This window comes from Frankliniella occidentalis, unplaced genomic scaffold, assembly GCF_000697945.3.
Source record: "Frankliniella occidentalis isolate FOCC.00 unplaced genomic scaffold, Focc_3.1 Scaffold247, whole genome shotgun sequence".
NCBI lineage: Eukaryota > Metazoa > Arthropoda > Insecta > Thysanoptera > Thripidae > Frankliniella > Frankliniella occidentalis.
Genome location: NW_026267373.1, coordinates 320,731 through 347,406, shown reverse-complemented (window position 1 = coordinate 347,406; position 26,676 = coordinate 320,731). Strand labels below are relative to the sequence as shown.

The 26,676-nt window shown below is 45.1% G+C and overlaps 4 protein-coding genes across 19 annotated transcripts in view; 2 read left to right on the top strand and 2 right to left on the bottom strand.

Annotated features, from left to right (window-relative positions):
* The window catches only part of LOC113203689 (protein numb), a 42,961-nt gene extending 34,768 nt beyond the window's left edge, over positions 1-8,193 (top strand). For 5 of the 8 annotated variants that reach the window (XM_052273107.1, XM_052273103.1, XM_052273105.1 and 2 more), the window contains exons 2-10: positions 336-530; positions 607-678; positions 2,023-2,241; positions 2,344-2,533; positions 2,982-3,287; positions 4,377-4,604; positions 4,738-4,926; positions 5,832-5,986; positions 6,075-8,193. In XM_052273107.1, coding sequence (XP_052129067.1) covers positions 336-530; positions 607-678; positions 2,023-2,241; positions 2,344-2,533; positions 2,982-3,287; positions 4,377-4,604; positions 4,738-4,926; positions 5,832-5,986; positions 6,075-6,662 — 2,142 coding nt within the window. In that variant the 3' untranslated portion in view covers positions 6,663-8,193. The remainder of the gene's footprint in view (positions 1-335; positions 531-606; positions 679-2,022; positions 2,242-2,343; positions 2,534-2,981; positions 3,288-4,376; positions 4,605-4,737; positions 4,927-5,831; positions 5,987-6,074) is intronic. The other 3 variants (XM_052273104.1, XM_052273108.1, XM_052273110.1) reach the window with 3 other exon arrangements.
* Positions 8,194-8,399: 206 nt separating this feature from the next.
* On the bottom strand, positions 8,400-11,005 carry LOC113203699 (U3 small nucleolar RNA-associated protein 15 homolog). The gene is made up of 9 exons (XM_026418501.2): positions 10,845-11,005; positions 10,459-10,551; positions 10,191-10,375; positions 9,958-10,081; positions 9,701-9,881; positions 9,392-9,612; positions 9,007-9,308; positions 8,803-8,936; positions 8,400-8,722 (listed from the first exon to the last, which is right to left on the bottom strand). Exons 1-9 carry the CDS (start codon positions 10,932-10,934, stop codon positions 8,463-8,465), a joined length of 1,590 nt encoding a protein of 529 aa, XP_026274286.1. The 5' UTR covers positions 10,935-11,005; the 3' UTR covers positions 8,400-8,462.
* Positions 11,006-11,063: 58 nt separating this feature from the next.
* On the top strand, positions 11,064-11,827 carry LOC113203701 (EKC/KEOPS complex subunit Tprkb-like). Its single transcript, XM_026418502.2, has one exon. The coding sequence runs from the start codon at positions 11,070-11,072 to the stop codon at positions 11,613-11,615; it is 546 nt and encodes a 181-aa protein (XP_026274287.1). The 5' UTR covers positions 11,064-11,069; the 3' UTR covers positions 11,616-11,827.
* Positions 11,828-12,654: 827 nt separating this feature from the next.
* On the bottom strand, positions 12,655-26,494 carry LOC113203697 (liprin-alpha-1). 9 transcript variants are annotated; one of them, XM_026418492.2, is made up of 24 exons: positions 25,932-26,494; positions 22,950-23,051; positions 22,688-22,852; positions 22,526-22,600; positions 22,276-22,440; positions 21,651-21,719; positions 21,322-21,468; positions 21,119-21,238; positions 20,901-21,038; positions 19,518-19,674; positions 19,180-19,414; positions 18,964-19,087; positions 18,701-18,876; positions 18,424-18,616; positions 18,079-18,162; positions 17,735-17,892; positions 17,238-17,288; positions 15,703-15,976; positions 15,460-15,587; positions 15,156-15,365; positions 14,813-15,076; positions 14,561-14,717; positions 14,361-14,477; positions 12,655-14,271 (listed from the first exon to the last, which is right to left on the bottom strand). In XM_026418492.2, the coding sequence occupies exons 1-24, from the start codon at positions 26,178-26,180 to the stop codon at positions 14,185-14,187; spliced, it is 3,645 nt and encodes a 1,214-aa protein (XP_026274277.1). In that variant the 5' UTR covers positions 26,181-26,494; the 3' UTR covers positions 12,655-14,184. The 9 variants fall into 9 exon arrangements, with proteins under 9 accessions (XP_026274277.1, XP_026274282.1, XP_026274278.1 ...); XM_026418497.2 differs by having other exon boundaries at positions 15,703-15,925; XM_026418493.2 differs by having other exon boundaries at positions 19,518-19,668.
* Positions 26,495-26,676: the final 182 nt, after the last annotated feature.

The window sequence follows — 26,676 nt, the reverse complement described above, 5'->3', positions numbered from 1 at the left end:
CCTCGCCCCCTTCTCCCGAGGGGCGCTAATGACCGCGGCCCGCTAGGTCCGGCCGCTGCGACGCCATGGACCTGGGACCCGCGACCGGAGCTAGAGAGAGGAAAGACTGAAATATTTCAGTTAAAAGTCAAAGCCTCAACAAAATAGAAACATTTTTATTGCAAGGTGAAAAGTTTTTTGTGAATCTCAATCTCTAGTCGGAGATGGTGTACTCGCGACGGGCGGTTGGTGGAAAGCTTCGTTTTTTTTCTCTCCTTTTTTTACGGCATGCCTCTAACATCATGTCGCGCTGTTTGCTGCCTGTGTCTGAATGTGTGTGTGGCGTGTTGTTGCAGGGCCAGCAGGGCCAGGGCGGTGGCGGCGAGAAGGCGCGCAGCCCCAGCAATCGCAGGATGGACCGGCTGCGGCGCAGCTTCCGCGACAGCTTCCGGCGGCGCAAGGAGCCCTCGCTGCCGGAGAGCTCCAAGCCGCACCAGTGGCAGCTGGACGAGGCGGCGGTGCGCGCCGGCACCTGCTGCTTCCACGTCAAGGTGAGTGAGGAGCGACTCTGCTGGACCCCGCAGCATTGCGTGGAGGTGTGTCTGACCGGCGTCTTTCTGTTTGCAGTACATGGGCTGCGTGGAGGTGTTCGAGTCCAGGGGGATGCAGGTGTGCGAGGAGGCCCTCAAAGTCCTCAGGGTGAGTAACCGCCTCGCTCCGAGCATCGCTCGCTGTGCGGCGGCGCACGTAGGCACCAGAGTCACGCCGTAACGGGCCGCGGACGAGCGGACGGCCCGCCGCGGATGAGTGTATACCGTCGCGTCGCGGGCCGTGACGAAATACAACGAACTCTGCCGGATCAGCCGAGAGGAGGGAGCAATTTACTCACGTCCACTCGGCAGTGTGTGCTTGTGTGTGCAAGTAACACAGAGAGGGGGGGTGGGGACGCAAGACACTTACGTCCGATGCTCTTGCGGCGCGGTGCGGAGCGGGAGAGGAGGTGCGAGATGCCGGTCCGGAGGGAAGGCCAATTTGTCGTAATGAAGGCAATTACACCGTTGGACGTGCGAGAGAGAGAGAGAGAGGGAGCGGCCGCGCCTCCTCCCGACGGTGTAACTGTGCTGATGCCGCGCCTTTATCGCGAGCTCGTCCCGCCCCGCGCGGGCCGGTCTGGCCTGACCTGACCCAAAACAGCCAATCTGCTATGCATTGCCGCCGCTGGGGCCCTCGCGCGCGACCCTCCCCTATTACAGCCCGGTCGGTGGTTCGGCGGTGAGGTTGTTGTTGGACACAGACTCACACCGTCCTGCGCGCCGCCGGGCCGGGGGTGGCCGGGGGCGGCAGGGAAGGGCCTCCCCCGATGCAAGTGCCTCAGGTGCCCCCTCCCCCTCCACCCCTCCCCTCCGCGTTCGATCCGGCCTGGCTCACTCACCCACCCTCTCTCCTCTCTGGTGCCCCACCGCCCCGCCGAGCACGCGGCTTACTTCGGCCCTGGCTTTGCCGCATTGTCGTCCGTTTCTCACGCTGCCCCATCCCCCTCCTCTTTCATATTTTTCTCTTCTCACCTGCTGCTATGTCCTTTTTATTTTTATTTTTTTCAAAATCTTTTCACAACTTTCTCTTGTGGGGGACTGGCGGGTGTTTGTGTGTAGGTACCCGCCCGTGTACCTGCTCGGCCAGCCCCGGGCCAGCCCACTCTGCATTAGCAGCGCCATTTCCCTGCGGCGATAGAACCGCGGCGAGGAAATTGTGTCGGGAAAATGGAGGAGGATGGCCGAGGATGGCGTCATTGAGCACGTCCGCACCAACCTCAAACCCGACCCCTGCCCCCTCCCGTGTCCCACACCACGGGGTAGATGAATGTTTGAGGGGATAAACTGGGCCGAGCCCGGGGCCAGAGGTGGGAACGCCCGCCCGCCCCTACCGCCACCACCCTATCCTATCGGCATCGGCCAGCCCCTAACGGCCCGCCGTCATGCCAGCGCGGCGGCTGTGCTCGGGCATGTCGAACTCGACCTTGATGCCGCTGCTGTGTTGTTGCAGAACTCGAGGCGGCGGCGCATCCGCGCCATCCTCTACGTGTCCGGAGACGGCCTGCGCGTCGTGGAGGACGAGACCAAGGGCCTGATCGTGGACCAGACCATCGAGAAGGTGTCGTTCTGCGCGCCGGATCGCAACCACGACAAGGGCTTCTCGTACATCTGCAGGGATGGCACGTCGCGGCGATGGATGTGCCACGGCTTCCTCGCCCTCAGGGAGTCGGTAAGTGAGCGCCGCGGTGAGCGCCGGCCGCAGCCCCGCTCCCGCCCGCGGCCGACCGGGCCGCCCGCTGACCATGCCGCTGACGCCGAGGGTGTGTCGCAGGGCGAGAGGCTGTCGCACGCCGTGGGCTGCGCGTTCGCCGCCTGCCTGGAGCGTAAGCAGCGCCGGGACAAGGACTTCGGCGTCACCATGAAGTTCGACCCCAAGGACTCTACCTTCACCCGGTCGGGGAGCTTCAGGCAACCGTCCCTCACGGAGCGGCTCGCCGACCCGCAGGAGCTGAAACCTGCCGGTGAGTACGCCCCCGCCCCACACACGCCAGGGCACCGCGTCCCACAGCGCCTCACCCCCACTCACCCGTCGCGGAGGCACCTCGACTCGGTGTTTGTGTTGTTGTCGTGTGTGTGTGTGTGCACCGCACTCACACATCTGTACGTTATTTTGTGGTTTTGTACCTCCATTCCGCATCATGCCCACAGGTCCAACTGGGTGTTGTTGACCTCGCCTCTGTGCTGCTGTCGAGTTATCTTCGTAATAACATGCTAAAGAGGATCGCTGATGACGTCAAGTTCAACTTTACGACGCTGTGACCCCTCTCTCTTTCTCAGCCTTTTCCCACTCTCTCGCTTGCTTTGTCTCTCTTCTGTTTCTCTTTGTGGTCCGTAGGTGCGTCCGCGTGTCCCCGGCCCAGGGAGACTTTCCTCTTCCTCCTGCTGACCTTGTGGTTTGTCTTTTTGTAGCTCCGTTCCTGTGGGAGGTGGCTCGCCCCTCCGCGGCAGAAATAGCCGCCATGCCCGCCGCTCCCCTGGAGCCCGCCGACTCGATCGACCCCCTGGACCCCCTGGCCCCGCAGCCCCCTCAGCCCGCGCAGCCCCAGCTTCAGTCACAGGCTTCGTTCGAGTTCGAGGCGGTGCTGGCTCAGATGGCGGCTGCAGGGGGCAGGTCGTGGCCGGGGTCGGGCCCAGGGGCTGGGCCGGGGGCGGTGCAGGCCCAGGGGCAGCCCCCCGCGGCCCCCGTGGCCTACACGGGCCCCGTGGCTGGGCCGGGTAAGCAGCATGCTCGTCTTGTAGCGTCTGCACGGGGTTCTCTTGTGTTTAGCCTGGCCCTGAGGGTCCCCCAGGCTCGGCCCGGTGGGCACCCCTTAGGGGTGGTCGCGCTGTTGTACATTGCATCTGTCTGCACCTTTCGGTTGCCACCGCGGATTGGACGGATACATAGTTTGCTTAACCGAACTGGACCAATGGGTTATTTTGTCATCTTACGCATTCTTCGCTTACGAACCCTTGAGGCTCGCTGGGGTTCTGGGGTTCTAGGCCCCCGCGCATTACTGCAGCTCGTAACTTTTCGAGCGTGTTTTTTTTTTTAATTCATTTTTTCTAAACTTTTTTTGTCCGTCCTGTCTGTCTGTCTGTCTGTCTGTCTGTCTGTCTGTCTGTCTGTCTGTCTGTCTGTCTGTCTGTCTGTCTGTCTGTCTTGTCTATCTCTGTGCCATATCTGTCTACCCTTCAGTCTTCCGTCCTGCTTGTTCCTCATCCTCTGCATTGTTATTTTTGTTCATTTTTGGTTGTATTACTTTCAGCAGAGTTTTTGTTTTAGCATGTCTGAAGCGCCTTGTGGGAATTTTGTACCTTCCTGAGAAAAGAACTCCACCCTGTCATCGCACCTGTACTGTAGTTCTAGCGCACATTAATTGACCCTACCATTGGCAAGGAAGTGCAACCTACTGTGCCTTTGTTTTGTTTTTAATTATTTCTCACAAAATGCCACGTCATTGCAGTTTGTATTTTCGATTTCCGGACAGTTGCATTGCCTTGTGATGGTCTCGTTCTGATTGCGACGATGGACGTCAATTATTAGAGCAGGGTGTGCACTGTAATTATGAACCGCACTGCAGTCGGGTGTATGCTTTTGTAACTCCTTTGTCCAATGCCTTTGTGTACAGCTTTTTCCACCCAAACTCATTGGCCCACAAACGCTGTTTCTTTTTGAAATCCTTGTCCCTGTCATGTGTTTCTTCTCCATGTGTTTGCGTGTCAGCCTGCCCTGCCCTCACATTGTCTAGTCGTAGCGCCGCACCCCCGTAGCGCGCTAGGCGCCCTGCTCGCCCGTGAACTGACCCCGCTCTCTGGTTGCAGAGCCCGTGCCGCCCGCGCCCGCGCACAAGGCGGGCAACCCCTTCGCCATCGAGCGGCCGCACGCCACTGTCTCCATGCTGCAGCGGCAGGGCTCGTTCCGGGGCTTCTCGCAGCTCAACCAGGCGTCGCCCTTCAAGCGTCAGCTGTCCCTGCGGATCGGCGACCTGCCCTCCAACCTGGAGCGGCAGCGGTCCCTCAGCCTCGCCAGCGAACCTTCCCGGCCCCAAGGTGAGTACTACTACTAGGCACCAGCGCAGGGAGGGGTGCGAGTCCATCAGGTCAGCCGCTCAAGCCCCGGCCGAGGCAGGGTCCGTCACGCGGCAGACAACTTTTGCTCAGAGCGTTTCTTGATTTCCGCCAGCAGCAGGGGGACTGGTGGGTCTGGGGGGTCTCGGCGGCGCGGGGGCGAACGGCAGCGCGGACATCGCGCCCGCGCCCGCCCCCCGCGGCGCCCTGACGCCTCAGAACCCAGGGCCGCCGCCGCCGCCGCCGGGGCGTCGCCAGCGACTCATGTCCCTGCCGAACGCCAGCAGCGTCCAGGGCGACACGAGTGAGTCGAGTCGTGGTTTGTGTGTGTGGACAAGTGTGTGTAGTGTGACCCCGGCTTGGTGTACATATACATAATACATAGGGTCTCTGCCGTGGAACGCATTGCACTATCGCTGGGGTCGCGGGCCCCTCGGGCTGCCGAGGAGGAGGATCGCGCCGGTTGCCGCCGGGGTCACAGCCCCTCCCTCCCCGCCCGCCGCGGCACTTCCCTGCTGGTTGAGAGTCAGCTGGGCCCCAAATTATACCAATCAGGTGGCGGCTGCGGCTACACTGAGCCTCGGCGCGACTCCTCCTCCGAGGAGCACATCTAGGGAGCAGAGAGCACAGGCCTCCGCGCCTCCGCCTGATGACATCGTCGTCTCGCTGTAGTTGTAGTCTTTGGGACCCCCTCGCCGTCTGTTCTCTCTTTGCTCGCTCGTATTTTTGCCCCTCCCCTCTCCCCATATTTTTGTATTCCTCCCCCCCTCCCCTTTCTTCTGAGATGCCCGACAGACAAGGGCAAGTCGTTTCCCACCTCTAGATGACTCCTACCCCCGCACTCTTGCGCATCCCGCGCGTTTGAGTCTCCAGTCTGTCTGTCTTCTCTCTAGGACTATCTGGACTGATCTGGACCGATTTTCGTGTTGCCGTTCAGTGTTAATGAGTTGGCTTTGCTTCCTCACATCTTCTATGTTACTATTGGGTTTTATTTTACATTTACCTGTGTGTTTTTGCGAGATAACTTGAGTGTTGTTTTTTTAAAAAACCGCTACACGTTTTGCTTTCTTTAGCACATCTTTTGCTGAAGATCAGCCCCCAGAGATTTCCCCTGTATAGACAGCATATGTACATATTGTGTACATTACGTCCTCTGGTTTTCTGTTGCTGTGTTTGTATTAATGGCAGTCTTCTTTGTGACTTTTGCAGTGAGCCCCATCCCAGAGTCCTCCCCTCTGGCTAGTCGCGCGGGGCCTCCCGCAGCCTCCCCCGCCCCCGCGCTGCCCCCTGCGGACCCAGTGAGTGCCATGTGCCAACAGCTGTCTCAGGGACTTCTGCTACTGTCCTCGACAGACGACTTTGGGGTGAGTACATTGATGCTGCTTGGCGTATTTTTTATTTAAGTTGTTTTCCAGTTGGGCAGTTTGTAAAACCGTCTTTCTCGTGTTGCAGCTTGACCTAACTATGAAAAACAACAACAACAATAATCTAAGTTCCTCCAACGGCCTGTGGACGGGACCTGGGACGGGCGCACCTACCACCGCTGCACCCGAGGCCAAGGACCCCCTGGCGTGGACGAACACCTCCCTGTGGCCGCGTTCGGATGTCCCCGCCCCCGCCACCGCACCCTCCCCCGCCCCCGCCCCCGCCGCGCCGTCACCGCCACCTGCCGCCGCGGCGCCGACGGTCGTCCCCGTGCCCACCAAGGACTTGCCCCGACCCGAGCAGTGGCTAGGGAAGATTGCGACGGTTGTCAAGCCCCCCGCTCCCGCCCACTCGGGCGCCGCCCCTTCACCAGCGCCTTCACCCAGGAGAGCGGCAATGCTCGGACACCACTCAAGAGCATACTCGCTGGGCTCCGCCGAGTCCTACATGGGCCGTATGAATGCCAACGGGCATGGCGCTGGCACCGGGACCGACCCCTTCGACGCGGACTGGGCAGCCACAACAGGTGGCCACCCCGTCGTACCCGCCGCGCCTGCGGCCAGCACAAACCCCTTCCTGGGCGGGCCGGTCAAGGCGTTCGAAGTACGGATGTGACGCTGAGCTCGATCATGATGTCACTCTGACTGGAAGGGAGGTCTGCTGCTGGGCCTGGGCTGGCCTGGGCTGGCCTGGCCTTTCTCGTAGGTAGGCTGTACTTACTAGCCGGCTGTGCGTGTGAGCAGGGTGTGCCCCCCCGCTTGCACACAAACATATCTATATCTATATATTTTTGTATATATTTGTTGTAAGAAACAAACATCTCAGTGAGGAGGGTCGAGACAAGAACCATACCAGATGTGGTGTGGAGGACTAAAGACTATGAGAATGAAGGAAGGGTATGGGTAGTCCAAATTAAATAATTTGAAATCATTTGTGAGGGGAGGGGGGGTATTTGTTGGTTGTACTCTGTTGGCGGACTTAATTGTTGAATGTGTTAATGTGATACCATAAAATAAGTACTTAATCTGGTAGGTAGTGCAGGTAGCTCATTACTGCCGGTATTTCTCGGTACTTTATTCCTTTAGTATTGGTTGTGATGGTACATTAGACGTGCCAATAGCATTATGGAGTGCCTGCGCCGTAATGCAGTCTCACCTTGTTTTTCTGTACTTCACTGTTAATTTGCCACATGCTACATGTTCTTTATATCAGTTTAACTTTAATCTCCCCCAATATTAGAATATGAAGATGCCTGTATCTAACTTACCTTACCATATATAAAACTTTACATATGTATGTATGTATGTATGTATATAAATATGCATATACACATTGAAATATATATATATATATATATATGTATGTATATGTATGTATATATATGTATACATACATTATTCTATAGATATTTTAAGAGAGGAATGCGTGTTTGTATGTGTAAAAGTAAAAATATTCTTAATACATTACTGCTGCAGTCGTTATAAATTCAGTAAATGCAAAATTTTAATTGTCACAAAGGAAAGGAGGCTGTGCCCACCTTACACATATCCTTAAATATGTCACTCACATTTTGCTTTGAGTGGTGTAATCTTTATTTTATTTTTGTAACTGAACCTTTTTTGTTGCTTATGGCTCTGTACTTTAATCGTATTCTTTATGAGAAATTTATTAAGGTGTTACATGAAGTGTTATTAAATTATCAATAGCATAAAACTCTACCATACATATCATTCAAACATTCTGACAAAACGTTATTGAAATTATAACCAAAAATTTTATTTGATACTTAGTTGAATTTAGCAAGCAAAAATAACGTGTTCACTTATGAACCAATGAGTTTGAAAATGTAGTCTAATGTAGTTTAGGCAGTCAGATGAGATTTGCTAACTTCTACATTTTCTCACCAAGAATTTACCAATGAGGCTTCTACTTTTAGACCTTATAAATTGCCACATCTGTATGGCTGAGATCTAAAAGAATACCTAAAACATCTTTGGAATATCAAGATATACTGCTAAACTTCAAAATGTGCTTCATGGTTTACTGTAGAACTGTACTTTAGGTAGCAAGATGTTATTGCTGACTAGGGATCAAACTTCAATGTAAAAATTCCAAAAACCAATGGATTAAAAACACCATTCATTTATGTCTCATGTCTCTTCCTCTAGCTACCCTCTATCGTCAGGCAGCAGGCATAGTGCTGACAGACAGGCATAACAACACCCCTGGAACACCCCATCGTCTATCCACACACACTGTACTCGGAGGTTCCGGTTTCAATCTCCTCTACAAGTCCCTGAATCTGAGACAAATGCCCACATACCTAGTCAATAGCAAAAAAAAAAAAAAAGCTTTTGAGAAGAGTAAAGTTTATTGGTCCACTTGTGCTCTCCCATTCAAGTTTGAAAAATATCATCAATTGACATTTACAATAAATGTCTTCTGGGCAGTTTCAGATGGATGCCAAGTGGGTGCTGATTGTGTAGATTTAATTCCTGCTGATCCTTCAGATTCTGATGAGACCACTGACGAGCCAGCAAGAAGAATTTCCATCATACCTTCCAGGGAGGCTAGATTTTGAGTAAATGTAACTTCATCTTTGGCACGGACAGAAAGCCTCTGGACCATTTGACAAACATCAGGAGGGAATTTATCCCATGAATCACCATAAATATCTGGAATAAGATATAGAGCACAACATGTTAAGTCAAAAGGTAGCAATCCACAAACAAATTTAGAGCACAATGCTTCTTACCTAAAAGTACATTGGATACATCTGTTACTGTTCGTGAGTATCTATAATCCCCAATATATTTAACAAGAAATCTTAAAATTGCCAACAGAGATTTAGCATCTCTTCCAGCTAAAGCTGTTTGTAACCCTTTCCTCCTACAAAAGAAGACAATAATGAAGCCTTTCATAAGACAAAACTTTACAAAGCATTGGAACATTAACATACCTCATTAATTCTTGTAATACAGATACAGTGACATGTGGGTTTTTGTTCACTACATAAGGTAGAAGAGCACTATCTAATGCTTTTGAATATTGGAATTTGCGTAAAAATGTATCACTCTTAGACATTGTATCAGCATTTGCTTCACGCACAACAACGTCAGCTGTAGGAAATTCTCTTTGGTCACTCACATATCTATATGAGACCTTATGTCTTTCTCGTTTGGATGGGATTTCTTTTGTCTCACGTCGACTAACTGAAACTAAGCCATCGACCATTCCTGCTACTACAGTTTCATCATCAGCCTAAAGCAAACATTACAAATGATAGAATCCATTAAAATTAATAGAATGTAAGTAGAAAATGCTTAAACAAAACAAAAACTTACACTTGCAGCAACACTGAGGATGGCATTTGGATAATCTAAAGTATGAACAACTTGGTAAGTTGAAACATCATAAATCTTAACATGTCGGTCAAGTGATGATGAAAGTAATCGTTTACTTCCAGATGCTAAAGAAAGACATGTAACTGTCTTATGATGTTGCGATATTTTGGCTAGTAGTCTCCCACCTGCTATAGCATCCCACACTCGAATCTCAGTTCCTCCTATAAAATTTAATAATATTTCTTTTAAACAAGCCAAAAAAGTAGAAAATATTTATGGGTATTGAGTTAGATAGAAAAAATGACTCACCTGCTGATAAGAATATTCCACCAGAAGGTAGGAACAGGACACTTTCTACAGGCGAGCCATGGTCCACAGTTAACACTTGGGTACTGGTACGGGTGTCATACAATCGAACAGATCGATCATAACTGCCAGATAAAACAACATCGGGGGATGAGGGGCATACAGCACCAGCTCGAACATAGTCCTGTAGAGAACACCAGAGAAATGTTAGCCAAGGGTGGAAAGCAGAACCTATACAGTTTTTAGGATAAATATGTCACCTGATGATCTGAAAATATTGAAAGCTCTTTTTCACTTGGTATGTCCCATAGACGGACAGTTTTATCATCAGAAAAACTCGAAATATGAGTGTTATCCGGGGTAAAAAAACACCGATGAACTGGCCTGTAAATTAAAAACCCCTTCAGAAAAACATTACAGACAATAAAATAATAAAAACAAGATTTTGAATGCAGTAGTCCATTGAATAAAAATATCTGGATAATCTACTTACGCTGAATGGCCTTTGAATACTCTCAAGGGTGTTTTAGAGCTGACATCAAACATTCGAACAACTGCCTCTTCACCTCCTGCACAGAGCAAACGACCATCTGATCGGAAAGAACCACCGTATGCTGCCTCTCGAAATCTGGACAAGTTTTTCCATACTGTTTTTGTTATAGGGTTGTATATTTGAACCTGAATCGAGCTGACAGATTAATAAATATGTTCTCTCTGACAACTGCCTCTGTTTAGGCAAGCAAATATACAGATATACTTACCCTGACAGAGCATGTTACAGCAAAATGATATGGTTCAATTGGAGAAAAATTAATATAATCCACAGGTCCAAACTCCTTTAACAGAACTGGTACCTAAGGAGTTTGGAGGAAAAAATATTAACCTCAAAACACAAAATCACATGAATAATGTCATTAGGAGCTTTGGAAGAAAAGTAGGCGATAAAGCGACAATTCAGTTTAGTGAAGAAATTTACTTGGAAACTTTTAGAAAAGAGCTTACAAACGAAAATTACAAAACCCAAGATAAATGGTTTCAGCACCATGTGGTGAGAGGTAAACAAGCGCCCCAGCGGTAAATATATCTTGAAAAACAACGGTTGTCATTCACATTAATACAAGATCTCGAATTGTATGGATTATCTTACCCCAAATTGTTTCCAATAAATGTTATCAGGTGTTAACTTCTGTTCATTTTTAGAATAAACTTTAACATTTGTCTTCTTAAATGCCGACATGTTGACAACGTTCTTCTGAACTCCAATGCACCACAAGTGCAAATACAGCTCGGGACCTTAAATGCAGGCCCAACAAGTAGAGAATCGAAAACACCGCAAATTGGCTTACAATTTGTTTAACTTTGTGTCAGCATTATGGAAGACAAAAGTAAAGTTATTTGTGAAGCACTAGATCCATCGACTGGCCTTTTTATATCAATGGCTCTACTTCGAGATGTGAAAAATGCAAAAGACCTAAAAGAGAAGGTTATGTCAGGTGCCTTGAAGTGTGCTATTATGAAACCATCTCTAATTGTTGATCCCTTCCAAGTTATCGTTGCTGCCAACAAAGCTGCCGTCAGTTATATTAATAATAAAATGGTGACGAAGAGTATGTATACGGAGTTATTGTTTAATCTCTCAATATCGAAGAATATTACACAGTCTCTGGTAAAGTTTGGCATTCATGAAAGTGATGACGATGTCTTTATAGCAACAATTCACAAGAAAAATGAATCAGGCATTTTGGAAATTTTATCAGAAATTTCTGGTGAATTGGTGCCTTTGGTTGAACTAAAAAATTTGTTTGATAGTAGCCTTATTTGTAAATCATATAAACTTAGTGAATTTGAGAAAAATAATTCACTTATACTAGACTCCATAGTGAGCCGGATAGCAACCAGTGACTTTGTTACTTACTAAAATAACTGCACCGCATGAATTTGTATTGATAGAAAATCATATCTTGCTAATTTTCATTAAACTTACTATTTTCCTAGTGCTGGTGTCTCTGTATCCTTCATAAATATTGTAACATTGTAAACCAATGATTTAATAAGACTAAAATCTTTTCTGTTCTTTTAAAAAAAAGAGTAGTTTGTGATCTGTTTGTAATAAAATAATTCTGTACGAGACTGGTTTTAGTTTTATTTGTTAGTGGCACACACAACCTGGAGTGCCATAGGCTCACCATGCCTGGATATGTCCACATTATACTAATTAAGAAGTAACATCACATATTTAGAGTATAACAAATTTGGTACATCATATGAGTAGGTTTCAGTGTTGTGGTTAGCACATACCAAAATTGGTACTGTACAGAGGAGAGAAAAACAAACATATACAATACCCATTTGTCTCTGGAATACAGATTATGTGCTCTAACCACTATTGGGCACACATCTACACTAAATCACCATCTACGGTGTCAGAGGCACATTCACACTTATTTTTTCCTTTTGCATCTACTTGTGATACTTATACAGATTTCGAGCTTGCTAATAAGAGCAGCGCACAAGGGACAGAGGGGCTCTAGCAGGTACAAGCAGTACATCGCACTCCACCTTCTGAACACATCAATGTTACTTTTGTACTTAATCAGAATGGCTGCCAAACAATTTACCAAGAACAATACCTTCAAAATACCGACAGTACAAATTGTGCGTTCAATTTTATTAAAATGAATTAGGTTTGTTCCATTTCATTATTACTAAAAAAAACCCTGTCTTAAAAGGTATGTTTAACTTTTAAAATTTGTTACAAAGGATCAGAAACCATCGGGGAGAACAAGGCCAACAGGAAAATAAAATATTTTAATTATTTGATTTTGGAAGCAGTGATTTTGAGGAAGGTGGATGTAAAACTTGATATTGTTCCTTCTGACCTTATTAGCATGAAGTTAGCAGTAAGATGAAGCATTAAGTAATGAACTCTGACTGGGGAAAAGGGATGTAACACAGGATACAGCACCTAAATATCAGTTTATATTTTGACTGGGATACAGAAATACTTAGCTCATGGAATAAGCAACATATGCCAGAATAAATGTTGAACATAGATTCAAGCATGGGGCTATATTTGTTGGCGGCATATTGACTAGAGAAACATTAACATTGGCTTGACTTCAAGGTGTTAACAAACCTACACAATCTGATTTATGCTTATTTTTAAAATATTCCTAACCAGAAATATGCACAAATAAGTTAATACTGGGTGCATTTATACATTTAAAATCTTCCTTATGCTTCCTTTTGACATTTCTGTGGGCCAGGTCAATTCTTGTTGAAACTTAAAAAAATCTCTTCCTATTTAATTAATTGTTCAAGTTTACTATGCATCCCTCTGCCATAAGTTCAGTCATGTAATTCAGGGTTAGCTGACCTTTTGCTAGCTAACATAATCTCTAACTGACTCGGAAACTTGAACATGTCAGTAACTACAATGCCAGAAACAGTCTCAAGATGGCAAGCAAAAGGACAGTTTTAAAATTTCTGAAAATCAGATATTGTTTGTAAGGATCTGCTTTGTTAGATGAATGATGAAATGAATTGGGACATAAACCTTGTATCTAACATAGGCACAGAAAAAGTTACCGCCAGCAAGAAAACCAACACCATCACCTGACACTGTACAGTACGTATACATTCAAGTCAGTCTTTGACAACAAATGAGGGTGCTGGTATTACTGACACATGCACAGTGAGAAGAATGCAGCTCACTTTGCAAACTAAGGCAGCCTATCCACTTCACAGTCTATATACAAATGTGGATAGGTCACATTATCTTTGGTTCTACAACTGCAGCCGGGAGCATGAGCCATACTCCAGATGGCTAATTACACATGTACAATACAATGGAAGATATTTCATAACAATATGTTAATTTGTTACAACATTCAGAAAATTACAAACAAAACGGTAAAAACATTTTAATACTGCATTGAATTATTCATTGTTGATGATAAGTGATTTTAAGGTACCATATATACCTTGACTACTCAACATGTTCTCTTGACACAAATGGCCTCTTAAGTTGAGTGTTGCAGGATGAACATTAATATGAACAGAACTTTCCTGACTTTAACATATACTGTAAGAATACATGAGGTATCAACCAACAACAATTTACGTGTGATGTTCCTCTTACTAATGGCACACTTGACCAGGTGCTACATTCAGAAACATTTAATACTTAAGCTGTTTCCTCAGTTTCTTTAGCATTTTTACACTCAACAAGCATACAAACTTAACAAGAACAAGGGCAAATGAGGGAACTAATCCTACACTTGCAAGTCCGTTCAAATCCAACACGACTAGTGTACACTGAAAATTCCAGTACCATAAACTGCACCCGCCCACTACTATCCATCTGCACTAGCTTACAAGAGCAGCCTTTGATCTTGTAAAGGCGCTTGAGTAGAGTGTCTGCAGCACAGATTTGTGGATAGTTGAACAATAAATTATTGGTCTTGTGGTAGGCGGGTGGTGTAATATCAAGATTTTGGTCCCTCTGAATCCACATGCCGGTCTGTTGCAATTGCCACAAGATTGTTAAATTCTGCATCTAACATTTGTCTCATCTGAAAAAAAAAAAAAAATGGAATTCAAAAATATTTACAGGTAATATTCACTGCCATCAGTAATATTTACTACAGTAAATTGATTGTACCTGAGTGTTTTGTGTAGGGATTTGAAGAGCCAGAGCTAAGCTGTTGCAATCAAAGCTGTCATCTAAAGAAATAAGACCCCCATGAACACCTGACTCCAAGAGGTTGTTAGCATATTCCTAAAATAAAAAATAAGAATACATGTTAAAGTTATGTATGTAAATAATTTTATCCAGTCATTTTAACAACACCATAGAATTACCTTCAGACCAATAGAGCTAACCCAACGAATCACCCTTTCATTCGACCACACAAGTACGTCCCGAACTTCGTTTTCACATAATTTTCTCCTATCCTCTAAAGCCTGCCGGTCGTAATTCAATCTCTTCAAACATGATATGCCAAACTGCAGACTAGTTCTGGAATTAAAGAGAACATATTTTTTCATAGAGACAATAAAAAGGAACATTGCATCATTTCCTTAATGACCTGAAGAAACAAAACAAATCTGTACCTATGAAAACTATCAACCATTTTCAGTTGTCCACGTAAATCTTTTTTGGTTAGATGGTCAAGCATCCTTGCGTCAACAAGACATTCCATAAAAGTGGATCGGTATTGAGTTAAGCCCAATGATGGTAACCAATAGTTTCCAATCCATTCATGGTTCATATCCCCAAAAGCTAAAGTAGTGCGAGAAGTTTTGGGTGCAGACGGACTTGTTAATGATACCATTTCCTGTATTGCTAATCGAAGCTTCAACCTATGTAATGGGTTACTGTAAAAAGAAAATTTAAATAGCAAAGTTAGCAAACTAAGATAAAATGTGAATTTCAAATGAATAGATTGTATAGTACCTTATCCCAATTTCTCGCTGAATCTCTGTGTCACTGAGAGCACTCATGATTGCACCTGATTTGACATTTGCTCTGCAGGCAGCCACATACCAGGCAGGCATGCCCACCCAAAGTTCTAACCATGCAACTATTGTTGGACCATTCCACAGAGCAAAAGGAGTTCCTGCTTTCATGGCTTCAGCAAGAAGTTCATGCCGACATGAAAGAACACTGAGAAAAACAAGCAAAAATGTTAAAATATATAACAATGGAATAGGCAAGAAGTTCACCAACAGAATCAGAGAGAAAAGAAATCATCACATACTTTTTCTTCTTTCTGCGATCAAAATCTGCCTTTTGCCCCATACCACTCAAACTCATGGTATCAGCAGAACTTAGGTCACCATCGCCATAGCTGTCAATAGTTCCATAGGCCATTTCTTTTCCCTTTACCTAAAGAAAATATTTAAACAAATATCGAAAATAGTTATTTGTTTCTTAATACTAATTAAGTATTTACTTGTATCTTTAACATGCATTTCAATAGAGTCCATGAAAGAAAACTTGCCTCTCCCGTTGCTTTCTCTTTCTTACTAAAGAAACGTCCAAGAGAAGACTTGATACCTTTCTTCTTTTGAGCTGCAGCAGCTGCAGCTGCAGCTGATGAAGAAGCAGCTGCATTTACAGTGCCACTTGAAGATGACACCATCATTCCAGACCCATAGCTGCTCTGGTAGCCACCAGCATACATGGATGGTCCTCCAAGAAGATTTCGGTGTAAGGAGTCCTGGCTGCTGTGGCGAGAAGACAGAGGGGATGGGGGTGTGCAGAGACCGCCGGGCCTGTACACCCACATATATCACTACACGCACTACAAAATCACTACAACTACATCCCTAAGGACAGGCACCAAAAACACTTTCTCTAACATTCACTAGAAGAGCACTCATTGCTACCTGCAGACAATTTACTTTAAAAGAGGGGGAACCCAGTGAGAATAATTCGACAAACAAATTAAATAGACATTGTATAAACATACGCCTATTTAAATACGTACAAAGTTGCCATAATTTTGACTTTTGACGTTCAATTGATGTAAAAGTTTCTCACTGGGAAGACAGCTAGCCACAGAAAGTTAAATAATGGTGAGTCACCTAATAGGTCACGTTTTAGGGAAACAGAAGTGAATATGCTGGAGATGTCAAACAGCAAAATCTCAAGCGATATAATCGAAGCCTTGGTATATACAGATATATGCTCATGAGGAACAACACATAGAGAAAAATCTTGCGTGCAACGAAAAGTAAAGCCCTGCGAGGAAAGTCTTAGGAAAATAATACAGGGGAATAGTCTCTCTCACTATATGTAAATGAGAAACCACTATTTTTAAAATGTCTAGACTAAGGGAATTTCAAGTCTAAGTTTTAAACAGAAATCTTGTTAATTGACAATAGGACAATTTTTTTTTCTGTTAAATCCTATAGAGAAAGAAAAACCTAAAATTGTTTTTAAAGACACCTAATTTGATTTCAAAACTATGCTGTATGACTCACTAGTAAAATTGTGAGTCAATATTATAATTATGCAAAACTAAGTACGAATTTGTATTTGATGTATGAAATGGCCAAAAGAATAATTTGTCACACATTCTAACTCAATAACTGTAAATTTGAATATATATCATACTCAACCCATTAAAAAGTATTCCTCAAGCCCGCCACACAGAAACACAATGTGGAAATAAAGGAAACTCTGAAAATGTTGCCAAAATAATTTAGCATGCAGAAGACAACAGATCAACAAACAACCCCCTTTTTGAAATAAATAAATAAATGAGAATCTAGGATTTAACACCTTGAGTCCTTGGTGTCAAACACAGCTTTTAGTGGCCATAAGTGTGGTCACATGGGACTCAATGTGTTAAAAGTATAAATAAATTACAAAGGAAGAATTCAATGAAAAAAGTAGAGTGCTTGTTGAACACATGTCACTAATTTTGAAGTGCTGAGGAGTGCTGCTATCAGCTACTCCCACATGCAATCAATGGTTAAAAGATTGGGGAAGGAGAAAACATGTGAGAGAGTTGAAGAAAGGTCTAGTAACCTTTGGTTGAGGATGGCCCCTGGGCCCGGCATAGCGCTTGCACCAACTCGTCTGTACGGGGAAAAGACAACAGCCCAATCAACAAAAGAAAAAGAACCAAGACTTAAAAAAAAAAATATAGTTAAGATGAACGGGTTTGGAAGAGAAAGAGATTATAGGGGTGAGCACTAAAAAAACACCAATGGAATTTTTTCATTCTCCTCAGATTAATCATTATTTGACAGTAAGAAAAGAGGTACAGAAAAGAAGGGGCCATAAATTTGAATGTGGTAACCTAACTTAGTTGGTTAGCAGATAGATGGAAATGAATACAATTTAAGGTATTTAAACACCACAACTCCGTGTGTGTTTCATTTTAAATGCGAATTGAAAATTCCTAAATTAATTTATTTAAGGAGGTGCGGTGGCACATTTATCCAGAACTTCAAAATTAATCTTGCTGAAATAACATTTGAAATATGTAGCAAATAATTTTAGGGTGAAAGAAATTTACAAACCTGCGTAGCTCTTCTTGACTTTGAGCTAGGGCTTGTGCTACTCTTTCCAGCCGCATTGAACGAGCTGTCAATGGACTTGCAGCTCCACTGCTATCACCTCCAGTAACTGAATGAAGTTCTTCAGACGAAAGATCACCAGGCAACGGACCAAGTTGTAGCTGAAAAATGAAAATTCTATCAGGATTTTTGAGAGAGCTAAGCAAAAGAGAGCATTGTGGAAAGCATTCTAAATTACTCAACACATTATGGTAGCAGAATTGAAACAGAGAGTGAAAGCTTGTGAGTGCAGTAAAAAGGGTGATTTATTATACACCTTTCAATAGGGCCTCAATAGGATCACAAACCTGGCTGCCTGGCAGCGATTCAGGGCTCATAGTGCTGCTGATTGTATATTGATGAAGATGAGCCGGTGACATTGAGGCTGGAGCCTATAACATGCACCATGCTCTTTTTATTTAATGCCCATTTCTGACTTATTGTTTAAGGGGAAGGGAAATGCTACTGATTTGGAATATTTAGATTTTCAAGATTAAGTGATAAATTTTATGAAAAGATCAACTACTCTCATACAGTAATACAGACATCTAGGTCTAGCCACTAAGGTACATGCAAACATGAAAATTTGCAATATACTAGAGAAAACAGGAGAAAATAAATAAATAAAAAATTAAAATTTCATTTAATCGCACCGTGTGATATTTATGAAGATAATCCCGACTTGGAGAATGATGTGATTTGGGAGTCGACCTGCCACTGACAGGGGGTGAAACTCTATCAAAGCTGCGACCACGAGATAAAAGATTCATATGCTCCAGGCTTCCAACACGAGATTCTAGTTCTTCTGCTCTGGCTTCAGTACTTTGCTTTTCTTCCTGAATTAATCTGCAAAGTGAATGAATAATATAACAGTTAGATTTCTTTTTTCATTAATAAATAAATTAATAAGTACAGGGTGAAATTACTAACCGTATCTCGTTATTGATAGCATCCAATTGTTCCTGGAGCATAAGAGCTAGGGTCTGAGCATCTGTGTGGCCAGTGGGGCTCAGAATGTCTGCAGCACTAAAAATGCTTTCATTGTCATCACCCTCAGCATCACTTGTATCAAAGAGCATTTGAGCTTGCTGCAATTTTTCCCAGTCCTAACAGAAAGACACCAAACGATGACCAAGTTAGTGAAAAGAAATCTTCACACTACTGATTTTGAATACCACCAATCAGATACATACTTTAGCAGGATCATCATCCAGTCCAAGTCTACTCTTCTGTCTCCTTGGTAAGGAATGGGTGTCAAAACTTAACTGACTAGAACTACGAACAAAGCTGGCATCAACTGCACTGGGAGACAAGCTCCTAGAAGCAAAATAACAAATTTTTCAATTAGAATCAGATATTAGAGAACACACCAGTTTCACCGACAGATAGGGAAAAAATAACTCTCTCACCTTGTTAATGCTTCAGTTTGTTGAATATTGTACGCTATTTCCTGCTGCAACATTTGCCGCTTCACATTATCATTTTCCATTCTGGCCTTACTTAGCTCCTTAACAATGTTGCCTTTTTCTCCTTGAAGATCTTCCAAGACCTTCCGTAGTTTATCTAGCTCCTGCTGCAGTGCATTCTTTTCTTCCAGAGCATGCATCCGTTCTTTCAAGTGAACTTGCAGACGATCATTTGATTCTTTGAAAGGAAAAAGTAACATGTTTATATTGATTGATTGATAACTGTAAAAATTGTTGTTTGAGTGCAGTATCTAGAACAGATAACAGAAAAACCAAAGTACCTGACAAAAGTTTATCAACAGTAGCAGACAGCCTGGTGTTATGTTCTTCATTGATTTTCAGGCGTTGGTTAAGGCGCAGTACTTCTGCATTCTTTTCATCCAACTGGCCTTCAAGACGTTGAATACGGTCCTCAGCCGAGCCATGCCGCTCCTGCGCCTGCCCACAATGGTAAACTCAACAAAATGCACAGAAAGAAAGGGCAAACTATAATTTTCATGAATTTATTTCCTTTCTTTTTCTTAAAAGAGACTTTCATTGAGAATTTAAACTTACTTTCTTTAATTCATTTTTTTTTTTTAAAGATAATTCTATAGGAAGTAAAAAAAGTACAAGTTGATTGGTGCAAAAGATGATAAGTGTGCATGAATATGAAGCATATCATGGCTTAATAGTAGAAATTGCACAGAAAATTTAAAAAAAAATGGAATGGAAATAAAATTGAATTTTATCAATATTACTATGTATGCAGCCTATGAGGAAATCATGTGACAGCTCATCTATTGGAGAGTCTTGTAATAATAACTTTTGCTAAAAAGGCAATCCAAGGGAAACGTTTTCCTCACAATGGGATCTTTGAGACCAACAGTCCCTTTTTTATGACACTTTAAATGTCTCTGGTGATATTAAAAAAAATCAAAATCATTAGGACCCCATGATGAAAACATTTTCCTTGGAAGTTTGACACTAGGACCCAAAAACAGCATAGTAGTAAAAGACCTAAGCAATGAAACCACTAAGGAAGTCAACAACAAAAAGAGCAAACTTTAATGGAAGAAATAAGAAGAAAAGAAGAACCACATAAAAGTGCAGGTAGGGAGTAAGTGCTATATTCACTTTAAAGCTTAATGAAGCAAAATTAAAATGAAACAAACATAATAAAGATGAAAGTTTAAGTACAGTATCATATGATCTGTATATGAAGGAGATCAAAACAAGTAATTTTGGAAGATAAGAGTTACAATGCAGCATATTAGCTTACCTCAGGGAATTTCCCTTACTGATTGAGCCACAAACGTCTGGCGTCCAAACTAAAATAGATCTACTGAACTAAATTATTACATAGTTAATGATTCTTTTTTTTTCCACTTGAGTTTGATGAAACAAGAAAACTGAACTAAGGGCAACACGTGTTAAAGACACTTCAAGTAATAGGTGAAACTAGGTATGTAATGAAACATTTCAGCCCTAGAAGTGCAATGGTGTTACAGGAACTTCCTAACAGTCAATGATGTGGAGTGATTTATCTTGATGACAATGGAGTGGAATCATTTACTGGCATTCTAAGACATAGCTTACCCATACACACAGGGGCTGAGTTGGTCCCACTAACACCGACATCATGCAGCGGGGGATGACAGCTGTGAAGAAAAAGTCGACCGTACCTGTGCCCTCACCTGGCTCAAGGCCTCCATGCGTTGCTTCAGCTCCTCTTCCATTTCTGGTAGTTTGGCATACTGAGCCAGCTTCTGTTCAGCCAATTCCAGTTTTTCCTGGATGGCACGAATCTTTTCCTCTTGAAGCTGTAGTAGAAAACAATTTCACAAATTAAAATACCACAAAATCATTGAAAAAATAATGCATCTGCAAGATATACACATACCTTTAACTGGGCTTCTTTGTGTTGCAATTCCTGCTCCAGTTTCTCATTAAGATCATGTAACGAAGTAGATTCTCGTTGAGCATTCACATAGCGCTTCTCTAAGGTTGCAATTCGTTCCTCCTACAAAACAAAGATCATGATAAGCGTGACAGTACTCCTCAAATATAATGGAACACCTCTAGTAAAATGAACAAACAACTTACTTGGTCTTCCTTTTGGGCTACATTTTCTCTCAAGTCCCGCTGAAGTTTGGAGTTGCCATCTTGCATTTTCAGGACTTCTTTCTGAGCCTTTGCCAGATTTTCCTCAAGTTCTGCAACCCTCCTTTGCCATTGAGCCAGTTCAGCAGTCTAACAAATTAACAGGAGAAAAAAATAAATTTGGAATCCAAATAAAAGTTAAAAACAAATAAAGCAAAACACAAGGATTATTTGAATGCCAGCATAATTATTTAGCAAAGTTTCAAGCTACAGCTCAGTGCATTAACAAGAACAAAAAAGAAAAGGGGGGGGGGATATAGCAAAGCCTTTACCTGCTTTTGGATTGAACCCTCTCTCTCTGATTCCATCTCTAGTTCAAGACCCCCATTTGAAAGGCGTTGCTGTGAGTGAAAAACAAAGAAGCAATGCGCAACTACCTCAAATATAAGTCATCACAGCAAGGTACTAAACTTGGCAATTACTCCAAAGTCAAACACAACATTTTCACAGAGCTTTCATATTTATGCTGCAATACACTTAATAACAAATAAGTGATTCCAGAGTTAAATATTGATACAATTTTGGAGAAGTAAAAGGACAATGTTGAGACTGATGGATGAGCAAAGTTAACAATTTAGAACTGTTTCAATAATGGCCAAAAAAAGCATACAACAAATAACTACAAGACTACAAGAAAAAGAAAAAAAACAACAGATCATGCAGTATTATGTCTTCCTTTTTTTTTTTTTGCAAAAAAATTACTGAAATTTTTGCAAAACTATTTTCTTGCTTTTAATTTTTTGTAAAATAAATTACTGTGCACAAATGCACAGATTTAAAGATTTGTGCCTCAAAGTTCAAAGCGGCACTGAATTACGGTAATGCTGATCAACTAATTCAATGATTCTAACAATCTAGAATTCTACATAAATTGCAGGGTCTAAAGGAAGTTCTTACCTTGTTAATTTGCTGTTGAAGTTGCTGTTGTTGCTGCTGCTGCTGCTGCTGCTGTTGCAACTGGTCATTCCGTGAATGATCATCTGATTCCTGCTGTCCATTTTCTTTGGGTTTTCCACTGTCTTCAGAAGAAGGAATTCTTCCACCAGTTTTCAACTGCTGAAGCTGTTGAGACAGATTATTCATTAGAAACTATTGTAAATGTAATTTTAAAAAAAAATTGGTAATAAGTTTGAATAAAAATAATTACCTCTTCTTTGACAGCTGTAAGCTCCTCTTCAAGAGTTGAATTACGTTCAAGTGCGACTCGCAACCTTTCTCGAACCTAGAATTTAAAAAAAATTAAGTAACTAAGCAAAATGCCAACGAGTACCCGCTGGTATTGAAACACATTTGAAGTGATTCTTTGTACCTTTTCATCAAGGGCTTTGTGATGTTCAAAAAGGGATTTTAAAGCTTTAAGAACCTCAACTTCACTAGAAACACCACTCTGGGCAGCAGCTTGTCTTTTCACCACTGTCATGCGCAATGATCTCTCATGGCGAGACACTAAACATTCTAGATGTTCTAATAAGAGCTGAAGATAAACAAAACAAAACAAAAAAATTAGTAGCAATAGAAAATAAAAAGTAAACAAATGGGAAGTAACATTGGTCTGTACTATTAAAACTTACCCTGGTGTTATTACGTTCAGCTTTTAATTCTGCAACTTCCTCTTCCCTCTCCAGAAGTTGTTCTCTTGATTGATTTAGTTCCTTAGTCAGTGTTGCAAGCTCCTATAACAACAAAAACACATTCATCAGAATATGAGACACCGAAAGCCTATGCCGAACAGCTTGTCAATCAGTTGATTCCTCTGTCAATCATAGTGTCCCTCCCCTACCCCGACCCGGCCTGGCCCGTGGGCCTGGCCACGCCAGGGGTGCTACAAGTATGCGACGGGGATGCTGTGGCTGAGAGCCGGGCTGCATGAAGGGGGCAGGGGCGCGAGAACGCGTGCGTGAAGGGCGAGCGGGAGTGGGAGCGCGCAGGGCGGGGGGAGCCGCAGTGTAGTACGGTGGGGTGGGTCGATACGGCTGGAGGGCCGGGCCGGGCCTGTAGGCCGGGCCTGTAGGCCGGGCCAGGCAGAGCTATGACCCCGATCCATCACCCACTACTCATCTGCCCAGCTCCCCAGGCCATACCCTGCGCTGCTCGCAGCAGATACACACCACACAAGGACACCACACCAGGTGGGCGGTTCGCGCCGTGCCGCCGCCTCCTAGATATGCTGTACCGCACGCAGGCGCGCGGCCGGGTTGCCTGCACACACGGGGTCCGCGGGCCCGGCGCACGTCAGTCCCATCAAAGTAAGGCCACGAAAGGGAAATGTGCAACGCGCGCTTGCGTTTATCGCTCACCTGGCATTTCCCCGCGACGGAAGAGAGGGGAAATAAAGCATTCAGACCTGTTTCGACCAAAGAGCTCACTCTCTACCAATGAACCACCACGTTAAAAAATCGATAAATCTTTTAGAGGCGATCATGTTTACAGCGGATTGTGGAACACGGTTGGCTTTATGGACCATTCCTCAGCTAACCAGTCTGGGATGCATGACATTCCTGCTGAATAACATATCTCGTTTTACTAGAGCTGCTGCTTAAGCCGGCTTAAGCCTCGTGTACTACCGAATCAACGAGCGCGCGAACATTCTGGGGAGAGGGAGAGGAGAGGGTACTTCCCCCGGGCCCTGCCAGCGTCTTGTCAGACTGCTCTGGGCGTTCCCCGCTCCGCTCCATCGAGATAGTAATAACGGAAAGGGCGTGTCTCTGGCTGGCGCGCGCTGGCTAGCGCTGGCGCGGCACGCCCACCTGAGGTTGACAGTGTCGCAGCTTGTTGCAGTGCAGCCCAATACGGTCCCACACCACACCTCTCACGCCCGCCGAGTCTCGGCGAGTCACCCGAGACGGGGGCCCGGCCGTCCCGTCGCTTCGGCATCTCGCAGTGCCGTGCTATATCGCTTTCTCTTTGGTCACCCAAGTCGCGTCTACTCCTCCGGCGGCTCTCCGCCGCCGCCGCCCCGCCGTCATCTGCTCCCCCGTGCATTGCGCCACTCCTTCCGCCCCGTCCCCTCCACGCCCTTTCACATACACAGCTGCATCCTCTGGCTGCCTCTGGCGTGCTGCCCCCAACCCCCTCTCCGGTGGCACTCATCTCCTTCCTAGCCCGTCGAGTGGGCTGGGAGTGGGAGCCTGGCCCCGGGGCTTACGGCCGCCCAGCGAATATTACCCCCCCCCCCCGGACAGCTGCAGGTGCACAGGTGCTGCACCTGTTGCAGCCGGTGCCGCACCGAGTGGGATGCGAGCACAACGCCCTGCACGGCTGCAAACTCACATGCCGCCACCGTGTGCAAACCCACACGCCACATGCGGGCCGGCCACAGAAGGGAATTACAGATGGGAACAAATGACAGAAATCGGCTGATTCATGGCCCCGCGGGGAACGTGGTACTGCGTTCAGGACATCTGAGGGCCGAGGGAAAGGGGGGGGGGGGATCTCTGTGCACTGAGGCCTGCAGAGTCTCGCCAGGAAGAGCCTCTACTAGAGTGCAGAGAGGCAAACTGCTTACGGGGTTGAGATTTAAGCATAGATTGGAGATTTCTTCATCTCACCCTCAATTGAAGGGGGACTTAGAAATAAACTGGTACAATCCAAACTGCAGACAGAAAATTGGGGGGGGGGGTGTAGAAGAAAGCTTTCATGCATACAAAGGTGTCTGATTCACCCCACCAAATTCTGTTGATAGACGATACAGCATGCACGTGTGCGGAAGGGTTGCCTACTCGATCGGGAGACGCTAGGCAACCCCACAACCACGCCTGCATGCAGTACAGTATAAGTACAAATGATGATGGGACAAATCCTACATACATGGAGCAACATTGGTCTCAAGATAAAAATATCCAAATATCACTCTTACCCCTGAATGCTTTCTTGATAAAAATTAGTATGACAGCCTTCAAGTACTTCAAAAATGTTGTTTCATAAATAATTATAGCAACTTATAATCATTTGGGGAATTCCCATATGGCATTTAAATAAAAACCCACAGCCACAGCACATTTTCAAGTCAAAGTGTGCCCATACACAACCAATAAACATATTAGAGAGATATAATACAGCTCGAGTTGGTTTGATTATTTTGAGCACAGACAATAAACAAAGATACATAGGAAAATAAGTTTCCACCTTAAGGTTTGGAAGGGGAGGAAGGCAAGGAAATATGGAAAGTAAGATATTAATTTAACAGTATTGTATGGGCACAATTAGTCATTTAAAAGAGTACAGCACTGCACAGCAAAATGACCATGGCAGTGGTAAAAGCTGCAGGTTTAACACTGATTACTCATTAATTTTGTCTTAATGACAACAGCGCTTAACCACTTAGATGGTGCTAAAATGAATGGGAGATCTGCACTTAGGTAAATTTGCAGGGCGTCGTTGGCATGTCAGAGTATAGGGCAACAGAAAATTAAGTGTCCTGGTTCAGTTTCCAGTCATGTTGGAGCCGCTGTCACAGATCAGAGTAGTGCAGTACAGTGCACAGGCAGGCCCACAGGGGCACCTAACCCCGACACGGCGCCGAGTGCCGGACGGGGCCTCGAGTTCGGCCGTACCTGAGGCAAGCTGGCCGAGATCTGCCTCTGCAAGGAGTCCCTCTCCTTCTCCACCTGCGCGAGCTTTGCCTCCAGCTCGGCCAGTCGGTCCTGGCCGTCCCGGAGGTTTTCCAGCAGCTTGTCGCGCTCGTCGAGCATCGACACCATAAGCTGCTCGAAGTTGGCATCTTCCCCGGCGAACTGACTCCCCCGCTGGCTGATGGAGTCCTCCGAGATGGTGGGCATCACGTCACACATCATGTTCCACATCGCGGGGCCGTGTTCTAGGGTCAAGCCCTACTCCAGCGATGTACACAAAACTTGACAAGCGGTCTCTTAAGCGCTGCACTCCCCGCTCCCGCCTGCAGCTGGGCTTGCAGCCGTGCTGGGGCCCTGGGCGGCCGGGCGCAGGGCCTCGCACGAGCCGCTATGAGCTAAAGTCAGGCCACCCGAGTTATCACAGCACTCTTTCTTCATTTTTCCAGCAAACGCGTATGAGACACGCCTACTGCGAGGTGCCCCGAGCACGACACTTTTCCTCTCAGGCAGCCATTTTAAACTGTGACGTCAGGCTGACAATCCGGGATCGTAAACCCGGACAAGGCGCTGGACGCGCGCGCGCAGATTGTGCACATTTTTCACAAGGCCGTGATTGATGGATCGACGAGAAGCGGCAAATATGAACTTGTCGGCGAACGAACCACGACACTGGCGCTAGTAGAGATTGTGTTCATTGTGTTGCGCTCTATTCCGAAGATTCCGAAAG